The 15,191-nt window shown below is 52.2% G+C and overlaps 2 protein-coding genes across 3 annotated transcripts; one reads left to right on the top strand and one right to left on the bottom strand.

The window, feature by feature from the left end:
* Positions 1-912: 912 nt before the first annotated feature.
* Positions 913-8,517, bottom strand: AP4B1 (adaptor related protein complex 4 subunit beta 1). 2 transcript variants are annotated; one of them, XM_005530214.3, is made up of 10 exons: positions 8,250-8,517; positions 7,955-8,179; positions 7,747-7,877; positions 6,791-6,938; positions 5,677-6,173; positions 4,909-4,992; positions 3,875-3,978; positions 3,497-3,704; positions 2,672-2,956; positions 913-2,243 (listed from the first exon to the last, which is right to left on the bottom strand). In XM_005530214.3, the coding sequence occupies exons 1-10, from the start codon at positions 8,360-8,362 to the stop codon at positions 1,768-1,770; spliced, it is 2,271 nt and encodes a 756-aa protein (XP_005530271.1). In that variant the 5' UTR covers positions 8,363-8,517; the 3' UTR covers positions 913-1,767. The 2 variants fall into 2 exon arrangements, with proteins under 2 accessions (XP_005530271.1, XP_014114453.1); XM_014258978.2 differs by having other exon boundaries at positions 7,955-8,138.
* A 103-nt stretch (positions 8,518-8,620) lies between these two features.
* Positions 8,621-14,605, top strand: DCLRE1B (DNA cross-link repair 1B). The gene is made up of 4 exons (XM_005530136.3): positions 8,621-8,862; positions 8,969-9,113; positions 9,321-9,500; positions 9,585-14,605. Exons 1-4 carry the CDS (start codon positions 8,674-8,676, stop codon positions 10,424-10,426), a joined length of 1,356 nt encoding a protein of 451 aa, XP_005530193.1. The 5' UTR covers positions 8,621-8,673; the 3' UTR covers positions 10,427-14,605.
* Positions 14,606-15,191: the final 586 nt, after the last annotated feature.

Genomic DNA, 15,191 nt, shown 5'->3' with positions numbered 1-15,191 from the left:
GGGACACGTTGGACACTTGTCCAAACCCCCCACCACCCAATTCCTTCAGCACCATGCCCAGCCACCACTGCCAGGGGGCAACTGTGGAGCATTCACATCCCAAGGGGCTGTGCTTCACCAGGAAGGCTTCAAACCTGGAGTGTGACTGTAAGAGTCCATAAAACAGCATGGAAAATCCACAGTTCCCCTTCATGCTTTTAATGTAGAATCCCAGAATGGTTTGGGTTGGAAGGGACCTTAAAGCTCATCTCAATAAGCACAGACACCTTCTACTATCCCAGGTTGCTCCATGAGCCCAACCCAGCCTTGGACACTTTCCAGGGAAGTTCTAGTCTGTTTTCCACATCAGCTGTAAAATACTTTGAAAAAATCCTTCAGGCAGATGCTGACACCCAAAGAGGTGCTACTGCCCTGGACTGTGTGACTTCCAGAAAAACCCCCTCCATGTGCTTCAGGTCAACTCTTCCAGCCATTCTCATGGCTTTTGCCAAAAGAGACGATCACACCTGACTCCAGCAGATTATAGAAGTCTTGGTGTGGCCACAGCAAAGTAAACGATGGACTGCCAAGTTCTCAGCTACTTTTCCCTGAAAACTGCATAATGCCAATGCTACAGTGCAGCTCTCCCTGAGGACAGGGACACAACACAGCTGTGGGAACTGTTAACAGGAGCCCTGCTACAGCTACAGTTCACCTGCAGGTTCACCCTTTACATTAATTTGACATTTGAGACTAATTATTGCCCAGTCACTCCTTAAAGCTTTGCTTCAAGGAAGGTGAGAGAGAAAAGCCCTGTTGGAGACAGAGGCAGGAGCTGGGCTGCAGAGCTGCCCTGATCAACAGCAGTGATCACACCACTCCATCCACAGCCCTGAGGGTTGAAGGAACAAGAAACTCCAGAAATCAACCAAACAGGATTCACATTTTTATTAGGAAAAGCAGAAGTCTCTCTAACAGTGACAGGGTTTCAGTGAAGTGCATGGAAGGCATAGTGCCATTTGAGGGCCAATCATATCATTCAAAGAAATCAAAAATTACAAGAAATCAGGCAGAATAGGGTCAAAAAAAGCTTGTGCTCCTCACAGAGTACCTAAAGCCCTGTTAGGTCAATCTCACTGCATACCTCACCCTCAGTCAGTGAGTCTGGAAAGAGCACAGGGAGCTGGGGGGAACTTCAGAGAGGGCAATTCTCACCTCAGTAACACATTCAAACTAAAAACCCGTCTCTTGGAAGTGGACCATGCTGGTTCCAGTGAGCAGGATGTACTCTGCATACCCTCCTCTGGCACAGCAGAGCTCTCTTCACCCCCAAGTAAAGCTACTAATAAAATCAGACAGCAAATTAAAATAAATGTAAAGGGAGCCAAGAAAGAAATATTCTCTCCTCACTGCACTGATCCTCTTAGTGTGAGATAAGTGGCAGAGTCCTGGTGCCTCTGGCATTTTGTTTTGTTTGTTTTAATTATTTATAATTCTCAGGGAAAAAACCTCTCTAAAACACACCCCTGGATTCTGCTCAGTTCTGGTTCCATCAGTGACATTTGTGCCTCATGACAACCCCCACAGATGCCAGCAGTCATGTGATTCACACCAGAGTGACCCTACCCTGTTCCCCAGCCCCAGCTTCCCCCACACCACCCAGGCTTTCCAGGTAAACTGCAAACTGTGTAGTTTCAAACTACCAAACCAGCACTGGGTGTGGCAAAAGCCAGAGAAATCAACTTTTCCTGTGCCCTGAGGATGCATCCTGCTGGGAGCAGGGACCAGTCAAGACTCCAGTCCAGCCACCGCCTCCAGGACTGTCCTCAAGGCTGAGATGAAGGATTGCAGAGCCTCTGGCTTTGTTTCATTTTGCTTCACCGAAATCTGCAGCTCTGTATCTGCTGCCTCAAGCAGGAGCTCTGTGAGGAAGAGGCAGCCCGAGTCATCCTGGGCACTCAGATAAGCTTTCCAGGGCTGGGCTCCAGCTTTGCTCATGGCAATGGTCTGGATGTGCACAACACGAAGGGCTGTCTGGATGGTGTCTGCATGGACAAGCCCACACCAGGGCAGAGAGAGCTGGCAGCTCGTGTCCAGGCTCAGCCAGGTCTTCTCAAACTCTTCTGCAGTCAGGGAAACATCAGGAATCAAGCTTAGGCTGCCTGCATCAGGATGAGCCTTGAGGAGTTCTTTATTCCCTTCAGACACTGGAGTATCAGGGTGAACCTCAAGGACTTCCTTACTCCCTTCAGAAACCAGTGACTCTGAAATGAAAGCACAAACACATATGAGATGCAGCTCCCAGCTCCACAAAGCCCATCTGATGGAGCAGAGGAAGGCTGGAATCCCAGTACCACCTGCAGCGTTCCCTGGGCTAGTGAGGGACCAGCCACACACTGCACAAGGTGATCAGAACACCAAATTCCCAAAGCACTCTGACATTCTTCCAGACAAACCCACAGGAGAACATCCTGGCTGCCCAGAGCAGCTGTGGCTGCCCCTGGATCCCTGGAAGTGTTCCAGGCCAGGTTGGACAGGACTTGGAGCAGCCTGGGACAGTGGAAGTTCCCTGCCCATGGCACGGGTGGAACAAGAGGAATTTCAGGGCTCCTTCCAACCCAAACCATTCTGGGATTCTGTGATCTGCTGGCAAGGGGAGAATGGCTCCCAGAGGAAGGTGAGGCAGGTTTACCTGTGTCTCTGTTCCTGGAGTCAGCATAAGGCGAGCAAGAGTAAGAGGGTTCCACAGGCTGCTGAGCAGTGGCGAGTGCCCAGCGCTCTCTGCCATAAACTGTGGCCAGAGTGTTGAACTCCCAAGCCCAGGCATTGACAGGCTGCTTGCTCTGGTCCCCCAGGAGCCCCAGGGAGGGGTCAGACTTGGGGCTGCACAGGACTCGCTTCACTTCCTCCACCCCAGACTGCAGAAGGCGATAGTAGAACAGCCCACGGTCCCGCACAGCCATGTCCTGCTCTTCCTCTGGGAATCAGAGATGCAATTCATGGAGAATCCTACCAGCCACATTTCCCCAGAGTACTGACAATTATCAAAAACAGACTTTCAGGGATACAATGCAAGCCTGCTTACAGGCAGACAGCGAAAGGACAAGGGGGGATGTTTTAAAACTAACAGAAGGCAGGATTGGCTGGGATATTGGGAAGGAACTGTTCCCTGTAAGGGTGGGGAGGCCCTGGAACAGGCTGCCCAGAGAAGCTGTGGCTGCCCCTGGATCCCTGGAAGTGTCCAAAGCCAGGCTGGACAGGGAAGGTGTCCCTGCTCAGGACAGGGGGTGGAACTGGATGATCTTTAAGTTCCCTTCCCAACCAAACCATTCCATGACTCTGTAACTCCACATCCACCAGGCAGCCAGGGGCCAGACAGCAGCCTAAGGCATGGAACCACCTGTCCCTGCCAGCCTGGATGGCCTCCTCAGAAGCATCAGAGTATCTGAGATGCTGACACAGCCTGGGGACACAGCCAGAGCAGGTCCCAAAGCCTGTGACGACACAGGGAACCCACCAATGCAGTAGTAGAGCAGCCTGCCCAACATGTCCTGGCACTCGGCGGGCCGGGCCAGGAAGAGCTGCAGCAGCGCCGTCAGGAGCTCCATCTTCACTGCTGGGAATGTCTCAGACTTCACATTCTCCACAAAGTCCTCCAAGACATAGGGAGCATTGGGGATCTTCTCCCCATGTGTGCCCAGGAGCCAGACCAGCGCTTGCTTGCCCTAAAGGAACCACAGGAACACCAGCAAACAGCTGCTGTGTGCCACATGCTGGCATAAAATTAGCACGCTGAGAGAACAAATCTGAGGATTTCTGATTTTTGCCCCCAATCTCCAGGCAGAAGGAAGATGAACAGTCCTTGTCCATCCTCCCCCGAGCACTGTCACCTCACCTCGTTGTCCTGGATGGTGTCCTCACAGCCAGGCAGCGCCTGGCACACGGCATCTGTGCACTGGGGACACAGCCAGGCTAGGTCTCGGAAAGCACGGACCACAGCTGCAAGAAAAACAAGTTACCAGCATCCCCAAAGTTATAAAAACCATTAGGGGGAAAAAAAAATCATTTCAACTGCCCCCCCCTACTCAAGAAGCTTTGCAAATCTCAGCCAGGAGGGTCAGTGCCCTACCTGTGACTGTGATTTGAGGCACCCTCCTTCCCAATCCCATGACATTGCATTTGTCAGAGTAAAGCTGCACCAGGTCTAAAATAAAGCACTGAGACTTCAGATTGTTCCTCTGCTGGAGAGTAGCCTCTCTTCTGGCCACTGCCAGCCTTCAAAAAGCCTCTGACTCACGATGCTTCAGACACATGAGGTTAGAATGACAAATTAAAGCTGACCCCAATTCGAAATGAGGCTCGTGAACTTTAGGTCAAAACTTTAAGGGTTTTTTTGCTCACTCAGACACACCAACAGCTCCTGAGATGGAATTCAACAGCTGAGTGCAAGCTGTGTGGTTTTCAAACCTGAGAGCAAGACCAGTTAAAAAAGAGCAGCAGGAACAGCAGTGATGTGAAGGTGGATCTGAGAGCAGAAGAGAATAAAGGAAGCTTGGGTACAACTGACTCAGACCATTATGTGAGGAACAGAAATCACAGAGATTCAAAAGATCTGTTAATCATCTTGGCTCTCAAACAGACAGTAAAATGTCTCTGCTGAGCCACAGTAAAATGTCTCTCCCTGAGTCAGCAGGTGGCAGCCAGAAAGAAGCACAAACACAGCTACAACCATCTTCCCCTTTCCCACAGAGAGCAGTTCCTGCAGAAGGAACACACTTTTTACCCCTCAACCCACCTGGAAAACTTCCACCTGAAGGTACCAATTAAACTGAAAGCCAAGTGCCTTTGAGGGTGTTGAGTTTGGGATCACAAGCCCCAGCAAGGGCACCTCCTGAGAGCACAAAGCAGGCAGCAGTCTGCAATGGTTACCTGAGGTGATGTGCTCCTGCTGAAGCCCTAGAAGCTCTGTCAGAATCCCCACACACTGCTCTGTGTATGTCCTGGCAATACTGGCTGCAAGGATGCCAAAAAGATATAAAAATCAACCTTCTATCAGAGTGAAACAGGAATCATGAGCGCAGCTACTCATCACAAACTCTCTTTAAAGAAAGTCTCTCTCCTTTCCCTTCTGACTACCATTTCTGAAAGTGTGGCCAAATGAGCTTGTTCTCCACACCAGGGACATGTTCTTTTCTTTGAGGCAATGCCTCAGAAGATTTCGGAACTTTCCTTAAATGTAATACAATAAAAAAGGCATTTTACCATCCCTAATTTTGTCCTTATGAATACTGTCATAATTCACCTATTTTTAAAGCTCACAAAACCAAAACTATCACCTTAGCTCTGCCCCCACCACAACTCAAAGAACAAACAGGTATTAGAGCTCCTCCACCCCCTGCACAGCTGCACTGAACACTCTAAGGCTCATTAAAAAGATGAAATGTCGCATTTTCTCTAGAGCATCTCCTCACAGCACAAGATTCAAGGACTTTCTGCACAACCTGAAGCAGCTCAATGCTAGGACTTCTGAAATAATCAGTGCTTCAGAAACACTGACACAAACCACTCCTGGGCAGGTTGGAGTCTGTGCTGCTGCAGCACAGAGCAGTGACTTGGTGCTTGCCCAGGTACCCCTTAGCAGAGAACAGCCCCTCTGAAAGGCCCAGGGCTGCAGCCAAGCCAAGGTACAGCTCTCACCTATGGCAAAGATTGCTCCCTGCGCCAGCTCCACTGACACGTCAGTGCAGTAACCCTTCAGCTCCTCCAGAACCTGCTGCACATTTTCATCATTCACCAGCTCACACAGCACCTCCATCTTCTGGCATTTGATATAGTGGGGCTCTGAGTAGGAGCAGAAGAACTTTTTGTAGTGGCTGCTGAAGTGGCCGGGCAGGGTCCTGAGGATCTGGCGCACGTGGCAGAGTGCAGTGAAGCACAGCTCCCTGCTCTCCGAGGTGCAGGCAGACAGCAGCGGGCCCTTCACCCGCACCAGCACATCTGTCTGCACATCTGGGTACTCCCTGGCCAGCACCAGGAACAGCTTGGTGGCTGCCATCACAACGCTGGGACTGCTGCTCTTGAGGTAGCCATCGAGCAGGTTGAGGATGTCGAAGAGCTCGTCCTCGCTGCGCGGTTTGTAGCGCAGCAGGAAGGTGAGCACCTCACTCTGCCCCCACTGATCCAGGTCAGGCATCCTGCCAGGAGCACAGGGGCATGAGTCAGGGAGAGCAGGAACATCTGTGCAGAGGCCTCAGCCTCCAGCTTCTTTATGGCCTCTGCTCCCAACCAAGTGGATGCCACAGTTTCACCACGAGAGAACTGCCTGGTTATTAATTCAGTATCAGTCATGTGCACTTTTGCTGGTGTTTAGACCAGGCAGCAACACTGAGAAGAACCATCTGGGCAGAGCAATACCCCTCTTTTCCTACATCAAGTAGAATTACCTGCAGAAAAACTGATTTCTTCAAGCACGACAGCTATATATCTTTCAGTGGATCTGGAGAGACACACTAGAACATACCTGTCCCACAGATATATCATGTGTATTATCACTATAAAAATCCCAAAAGTCTAATCACATTAACCTACAATTACAAACCAAACCATCAGCTGAGGCAAAGACTGCCTGGAAGAGCTGGGCATCCCAGATTTCTCTTAAGCCTGAAGTGGTTTAGTTTATCTTAGGATGGCCACCTCCATCTTTGGGTAGGAGAGAGGTAGGTTATGTCCCCCCAGAAACTGCCTCTGCATAGAAAACATGAGAACAAGAGAGAAGCTTCCAGCACCATCTTAATACCAAAAAAAACCAAACCTGTTGAGGAGATGATGGGCAATGGGTTTGTTGATGACAACACCTCCCTCCTTCTTCAGGATCTCTTCCAAGGCCCTCAGACAGTTCACTACCACAATGGGGTCCTGGTCACGAAGCAAACTGTAGAGCTCGTTCACCAGAGCACCATCTGCAAAGCACAGAGCTCCTGCCATCAAGATCTACTGCCACACTGCAGTTTAATCATTGTATTTATCAGAAAAAAAAGACGTGGCTTGAACTGGATCAACAAAACTTCAAACACTGCAAGAACACCTGCCCTTGGCACAGCTTTTCCCTGAGGGTCTGTGTGGGTCACAGTGACCCCTGGCTGATCAGAGACTGGGGATGGAAGAAAATCATTGTATCACTAAGTCATAGAATGTTATGGGTTGGAATGGACTTTAAAACTCATTCAGTGCCACTCCTGCCATGGGCAGGGACACTTTCCACTATCCCAGGTGGCTCCAAGCCCTGTGCAACCTGGCCTTGGGCACTTCCAGGGATCCAGGGGCAGCCACAGCTGCTCTGGGCAACCTGTGCCAGGGCCTCTCCAACCTCACAGGGAACAATTCCTTCCCAATATCCTAAACCTGCTCTCTTTCAGTTTAAAGCCGCTCCTCCTTGTCCTGTCACTCCACGCCCTTCTCCGAAGTCCCTCTCTCTCTCTTACAGGCTCCCTTCAGGTACTGGAAGGCCACAATCAGGTCTCCCCGGAGCTTTCTCCTCTCCAGGCTGAACAATCCCAATTTTCTCAGTCTTCCATTAATTACCCTCCACTTTTCCTCTCTTTCTGCCCTGCAGCCACGATAACACAGGGGCAGCGCAGGAGCCCAGGAGAGCCCTAAAACCTGAACGTACATCACGAACACAGCACCTGCGCGTCCCCAGCTCCACGGCCAGCATCCCCAGCCCCACGGGCGGCACCCCCAGCCGCCCCACGGGCGGCACCCACTCACCCACTTCGCAGTCCCCCTGCAGCTTCACCATCTTGGCACAGCCTAGCACGGCCACCCTGCGCACGTAGGACGCCTTGTCCCTCAGCCCGCTCACGAGGGGCTGCTGCAGGTACTCCTGGATCCCGGGCATCCTGCGGGAGGGCAGCCGGCCGTCAGAGGGGCACCGCGGCCGGGGACAGCCCGCGGCCCGCCCCGGGCCCCGCCACACCTGAGGCCGCACATGGTGCGCAGGGCGAGCCCCCTCACGGCCGGGCTGGGGTGCGCGCAGTCCTTGCGCAGGGAGTTGACGGCGAGCAGCGCCAGCTGCGGCTGCCGCGGGGCCTGGGAGCGCACGTAGAAGGACACCAGCTTCTTCTGCACCACGTCCGGCACCGCGCCCGCCTTCACCATCTCTGGGAACAGCCCCGACACGTCGACGCCCTGCGCCATCAGCCTGCGGCAGGCACGGGGCTCAGCGCGGCGCGGCCCGGTCCCGCGCCCCCCGCCCGGCCCGCCCGCCGTACCGGATCACGCGCAGCACGGCGCCGCGATACCGCGCCGGGTCCGCCTGCACGTGCGGGTTCGACAGCGCCCGGCGGAGCTCCCGCTGCGCCTCCTCGCCGCCCAGGTACGGCATGGCCCCGCGCCGCTCCCGCTCCGAGTCCTAGGAGCCGGTGCCAGTCGCAGTCCCAAGTCCCCGTCCCGATCCCAGTCGCAGATCCCAGGATGCGGTCCCGGTCCCAACCCTACTCCCAGGCCCCGACCCCAGTCCCGTTCCCGGTGCCGCTCCGCCCGCCGGTCCCACCGCCCCGCCCACGTGACCCCCGCGCATATGGCGCTGCCCCGCCCCTGGCGCGCGGCCCGGCCCCGGTCACGCCCCGCTCCGCCGGCGCGTGCGCGGCGCTTCCCGCCAAAACTGGTGTGAGGGGAGCAGGGGTCTGGCCCGCCATGAGCGGGACGGTGCTGCCTGGGACCCCCATCGCCGTGGACTTCTGGAGCCTGCGGAGGGCGGCCGGTGCCCGCCTCTTCTTCCTGTCCCACATGCACTCGGACCACACGGTGGGGCTGTCCAGCACCTGGAGCCGCCCGCTGTACTGCTCCCCGCTCACCGCCCGCCTCCTGCACCGCCGCCTGCAGGTAGGTGTGTCCTGCCCGTCCCGGCCCTCATCGCCTGGGCACCCCATCTACTTGTCCCAACCCTCCTCACCTGCCCTGCCCAGCCCTCACACCTTGGCCCCTGCAGGTGCCGATGTGCTGGATCCGGCCGCTGGAGGTGGGGCAGAGCCATGTCGTGGATGAGGTGACGGTGACGCTGATCGACTCCAACCACTGCCCTGGCTCCGTTATGTTCCTCTTTGAGGGTACCTTTGGCACCATCCTCTACACAGGTACATGGCAGGTTCCCACAATCACAGAATCACAAAATTGGTCAGTTTGGAAGGGACTGCCAGGTCACCTAGTCCCAGCTCCTTGCTTAAGCAGGGTTGTGCCAGAGCACATGGCACAGAATTGTTACCAGATGGTTCTGAAATACCCTCAGTGAGGGAAACTCCATGCCCGCTCTGGGCCCTACCCTGCCATCCCTGTCCGTGCAGGAGATTTCCGCTACACGAGTGCCATGCAGAGTGAGCCAGCACTGAGGGGCCGCCACATCGACTGCCTGTACCTGGACAACACCAACTGTCACCCCCAGCGGGCCCTCCCCTCGCGGGCGCTGGCCACCCTCCAGGCTGCCCACCTCATCCGTGCCCACCCGCAGCACCACGTGGTCATTGGTGAGTGCTGCCCTCCCTCCAGCATAGCCCCAGCCAGGGCTTGTGTCCCCCTGCCCTGTCCTTGAGCTGCTGCTCCCCTGGCAGGTGTGTACACCCTGGGCAAGGAGACGCTGCTGATGGACCTGGCGCTGGAGTTTGGCACGTGGGTGGTAGTGAGCCCGTGGCGCCTGGAGCAGATGCGGCTGCTGGAGCTGCCGGACGTATTCACTGCCGAGGAGGGCGCAGGCTGGATCCGCGCCGTGGATGTTGCCGAGATCCGCTGGGACACACTCGTCACCTGGAACACACTTCACCCCACCATTGCCATCATTCCCACCGGCAGGCCCATGAAGGTCACCCACCCCAACATTCACCTCATCCCATACTCGGATCACTCGTCCTTTGCAGAGCTGCGCGAGTTTGTGAAGTGGCTGAAACCCTGCTCCATCGTTCCCATTGTGAAGGGTGACATGTGCCAGGTTTACTTTCAGGAATTCCTGAGCTCTGCTCCCCAGGTACTTCCTGACTTCAAAGTCTCAAAGGCTGTGCAAGAGTCTGGACACTGGCAAAGCCGAAGGAGGAGGCAGAAACACACGAGTCTCTGGAAAAGAGCCCCATGGCGTTCTGTGCCCCAAGGGGTCATTTATGAGTCCCCAGAGAAAAATACTGAGAAACCTGAAACATTCACAGATGTTAAGGTTCTTCAGCACTACTGTGATCCAGCTCTCCGCTCCAAAGAAGGCTGCACTTGCCACAAGGGTGAGAAGGAAGAGCTGAGTGGGGAGCAGCCGGGAAGAGCAGGGGCAGCATCTGTTTCCAGTGAGCACCTTGCAACTAGATTTGCAGAGCAGTATTTGCTCACTCCCTTAAATATCCTAAAGCAGAATTCCTCACAGACATTTGATCAACTAGTAGAAGACTTTTTTAGGAAGGGAGACACACCCTGAAAAATAGTGTGACATTGCAGGTGCCAGTGCTGCAGGTAGCAGTGTTCTATCCTGCTCCATGCTCAGGTTTCCCATGAGGAGAGAGGAGCTCAGCTCTGGGACTCTTTACCTCTTTATAGAGGACAAAGAGGAAACTAGAACCAGATTTTAGATGGTACATCTTAAAATCTTATTTATTTTTTTATCTCTACATCTGCTGTGTCCCCACACTATGCTGGGAGCTGTGGTCCCACCATCTGTGTGCCTTGTCAGTCACCTTTCACGGTGACTTGCCTGTCCCCTCTTAGAAAAGTCAGTGAGAGGTTGATTCAAGCAGAACTGCAGAGGGTGTGAGGTGTCTGCAGCTGAGTAATTGATGGAATGTGATGAAAGGAGCAAGGGGGGAATCTGAGAGCCTCAAAGATTCTCCTTTCTGTAAGTCTGCGATACCTCACTAACTATGAGTTCATTCCAAAGTGAATTAAAAAATGTTCTGTATTAAGGTACTTTTAAAAAGTGCTGCCTAAAGAAATAAACAAAATGAAGTGCCTTAAAGTCCAATAATCTGTTTTCTATCTGTTAATCTACTAATACTTTCAGCTTTTGCATCCAGCCAGCCAACTGCAGCTGGATGTAGTCCTGCTAGCCTGAAAGTGCCATCTCAACACTAGTTATCAGTGCTTTTTCAGGTTTGTGGCTAGGAAAAGTAAGAATTGTCTGGGTTCTTGAGTTGTAGGCTTTGCAGAGTAGATCACTAAATCCTCTTCAGTGTCTGCACTCAGCCTTGCACCTCTGAATTCTGTTTGATTGCAGAGCACTCCTGGTAACTGCCAGTGTTCTGCCTTCCCATTCTGCCTGCTCTTGCCCTTCAGTGGCAATTGGAATGGGAGATAAGAAAACATCTGCTTGGTGGTGTGATCAGTCTGAGCAGCACTGCTTGGAAAGATTGTGACTGAACAGCAGAACTGTCTCTGTTAGAGGTTTGGCACTTTCCCACTCTGCATCAGCTGCAGAGCCCCACCCTGACAGAGCTGGGAAGTGTCTGTAGTGTGACAAACCAGTGGGTACCCACTACAGCTGACTGTGCCAAACAGCACTGCCAACGTTTCAGATTCGCCCCTCATATAGTCAGGGCAGCTGGAGTGGAAATGGTAACTGGACGCTGTCCTGGAATAACAAATCAATTTTTTCCTCAGCTCTTGATCCTCCTTTTGTTACTGTCTAGGCAAAATGTTTCAAAATTTTCTGAACATAGTGTCCTACAGGGCCTTTCCAAGCGGCAGCTAGATGGGTTGAATTCCCTAAATTGAGCCAGAAAATTAAGTTTGCTCTTGGAGTAGAGCCAGGCCTTGTGAAAATCAAAGGTGCCCCTGGATGCAGCAGTTAGAGCAGTTACAAACAGGGCTGTCTAGAACAGTGAGAGTGTTGACAGCCAGAGTGGGGATGTTTGGAGAGCTGTTTGTTTGGCAAACATGCATCCTAATTCCCAGCCCTGTGCTTTCCTAGGCATGGCAGTATCTATCCCTGTTACATAAGGAGTGCCTGTCCCTGGGACTGCTGTGGGCCCTGTGTCTTGCTGCTTGGAGTTTTCTGTGTGGATTATTTCTTAATCAAATTCAACTGCAGAGCTCTGTCAGGTGGGTGTGAGTGGAGACACCTGCACATTTTGTAACATGGAAATGATAGTGCTGTGCTTGTAGTGTGCTGGCTACTGCTGCTGCCTGGGAAATGCAGGCTATTATTTAAATATTGTTGAAATTCAAGTGACTCATTTGACAGGCAGGGGAGTGAAGCACTGCCTGAGCTCCCAAATTCCATGTCCTGCTTTGAGCAGCCTCTCCACTGCTGGGGAGGAATGCTCACCTTCTGAGTCACTGTTCCACTTGGCAAGTTGCAAATGACCTGGGAGATCTGATGTTTTGTGGCATCCAATCTTTCCTCTTTTATTCTTATCAACCATTTATTAAAGTAAATGGAGAACCTCCTGGTCAGCCTCTGGGCAGAAATGAATTGTAAATGGTAATTCTTTACGGAGGTAAATCTGAGCTTTAATCATGCACAAAGAAGTGAACATTGCAGACTTCAGAGTCTGGGGATCTGCATCCTATTTCTGTGTGTTCAGTTAAAGCTGCAGAATAGAACGCTGGCATCACTTTCTAGAGCTGAAAAGGTAATTCCTGCCACTTGAGGAGGGAATTATCCATCATGCAGAGTCAAGGAAATGTAAAATCTCTATTGGCTTTAAAAGGCAATAGAAGCAGGAGAGACTTGACTAACAGTCAGTTTGTTGGAGACCTTTGCCTCATCACAGCAGGTGCACAAGGCATTTTAGTGCCAAACATTTCTTTCCTGTAAGGTGTTTAGGATAGCACACAAAAGTATTATTTAAAAGGCTGGAAAATAAAATGTGGCCTTATGGGGAAAACTGGAATTGCTGACTGTTGGAGCTTCTGGACATCCTTCAGCTTCCCATAAAGATGGGTTTAGTGATGGGCCTGGCCATGCTGGGTTAATGGTTGGACTCTGTGATCTTAATTTAATTTTCCAACTTAAAAGATTCCATTAAGTCTCCTGGCAGTGAATATTCAGCCTCTCACAGGCCTTGTTCTCCCTTACACTTGTCTCCATGATTTCCTATTTTCCTGCCCCCCAGCCTGTCTCACCGGGAGCAGCTGAGAGCTGGAGTGTCATGGAGAGCAGGCTCTGAGCCTCCTGCTCCCAGCTCACCTGCACTGCTGCCCACAGGTGTGTTTTGCTCACAACAGTGACAAAGAGGAGCTGCAGCCCAGTATTGGCTTCACTGTAGGGGATCTGAGGGCTACATGCTTGGAAACTTCAGTTTTCCTGGCAGGGAGCAGAACGTGCTCTGAGCAAAGTCCTCCCAAATCTATACACACACAGCATGCTCCAGCTGCTTATCTCTGCTCCACAGTTGGGAACCAAGCCCCAGTGGGGGGAAACAGCTCAGCCAAGGCCTTGCAGAGGAACAAGGAACGAGCTGAGTTCCCTTTGGCAAGTTTTCAGTAATGTTTTACCAAGCTGTGATCAAATGCTGGCTTGTTGTGAGGGCAGGTTCTGGAGCAGAGCTGCCTGGCGAGGGTCAATCACTGCACTGTGAACAGCTCAGTTGGCTCTAACTTCTCTAAACACTAGGAAAGCATGAAGGAGTGCCCTGTTTATGCTGTGGAGAGGGGAAATTTACTTTCTAGGTTGTTGTTGGGAGGCTGAGGTAAAACTTGCCTGACAGAAACAAGAGTGTCACCTTGCAGGGAACACCCCAGAGTGCTGCTGGGTTGGGTTTCTGACTCTGCTTCCCCAATTACAAGGCCAAAGCTCTTCCAACAACTTCTCTCTTCCCTGCTGCAGAGTGGCTTTCTGTTCCTGCAGCACAGAGGCTTCTTTCCTAATTAAAAAAACTGCAATGGTGAAAGCTTTCCTTCACCAGAAAATGAATGAGTTTACATAATTACAGTGTGTTGTCACTTAGGGCTAATTCCAAAGCCTGAAATCTCTTTGTGCTTTTTTATGGAGTCCTCTGAAAAGGTATTAGAACATGTTGAAATGGTTGAGTCATCTTGATGATCATGTGAGGTGCTGCCTTCAAGTGAGCTCCTGTGGATGTTCTGTGGGTGTTTGTGATTTCTTCTGCTCAATTTGGGATGTTTGCCACGGCCACTGCTGTGCTGAAATTTTTCTGGCTGTGGCTTTGCCCTTGGCCAAACCCCAGCCTGAGGCACAAGCAGCCATTTGTTGTGCAATAAAACCTTTGTGACAGACCTTGACCAGGAGCCTCTTGAAGGCTGGGACTTCCTGAGCAGATGCTGGGGAAGGTGAGACTCATGTTCCACGCTGTCTTGGAGGTCACTGTGAGCCTGCAGTGAATTGTGCCAAGAGAGCTGAGTCCTCCATGCAGGACTGAGACCTCCCTGTCCAAGGTAGAGAGCTCCTTAACAGTGTTTTGCTGGAGGGGTTCATACTTGTGCTGCTGTTCATGTAAACAGGCAGCTGTGAGAGTATCTGAGGTTTTCCTACAATCACGGAATGGTCTAGCTTGAAAGAGACCTTAAAGATCATCAAGTTCCAAACCCTGCCATAGGCAGGGACAACTTCCACTATACCAGGTTGCTCCAAGCTCTGCCCACCCTGGCTTTAAACACTTCCAGGAATGGGGCAGCCACAGCTTCTCTGTGAATCTGTGCCAAGGCCTTACCACCCTCTGAATAAGGAATTTTTTTCCAATATCTAATCTAAATCTACTCTCAGACTGAGTTTTGGTATTTTGTAATTGTTATTTTTAAACGTTCAAAAAATCTTGTAAACTTTTGCAAGAAAGCCAATAAACATCTCTGTAACACTGACTTTGGAAAAGTCTGAATTGAAACACGGTGGAGTTCTTGAGTTGATGGTGACTGGAGTGGACTAATTCCGTTCTTGGAAGCATTTGACCTGGTGCCACCTCCCCGCTCCAGCAGGGCCATCCCAGAGCAGATGCCAGAGCAGATGGCACCGGCTCATGTCCAGATGGGTCTGGAATATCTCCAGTGAGGGAGGCTCCACACCCTTTTGGACAGTCTGTTCCCTCACAGGAAAGTTCTTCCTCACGTTCAGGTTGGAGCTTCCTGAGCGTCTATTCCTGCCCATTCCTCTGGTGCCATCGCTGGGACCCCGGAGCAGAGCCTGGGCCTTGCTCTGACTCCCAGAGCGCGGCCCGGCTGAGCTCCCTAGGCCCGGCACGGCCCAGCCCGGCCCGGTTGCCGGCGCTGTCCCGTTGTTTCCCGGCCCCGCC

Source organism: Pseudopodoces humilis, chromosome 26 (assembly GCF_049639895.1).
Source record: "Pseudopodoces humilis isolate 2021_Gansu_Grassland_sample_001 chromosome 26, ASM4963989v1, whole genome shotgun sequence".
Taxonomy (NCBI): Eukaryota; Metazoa; Chordata; class Aves; order Passeriformes; family Paridae; genus Pseudopodoces; species Pseudopodoces humilis.
Note: the sequence above shows the minus strand (reverse complement) of the source record. Positions and strands in the feature narration are given on the sequence as shown.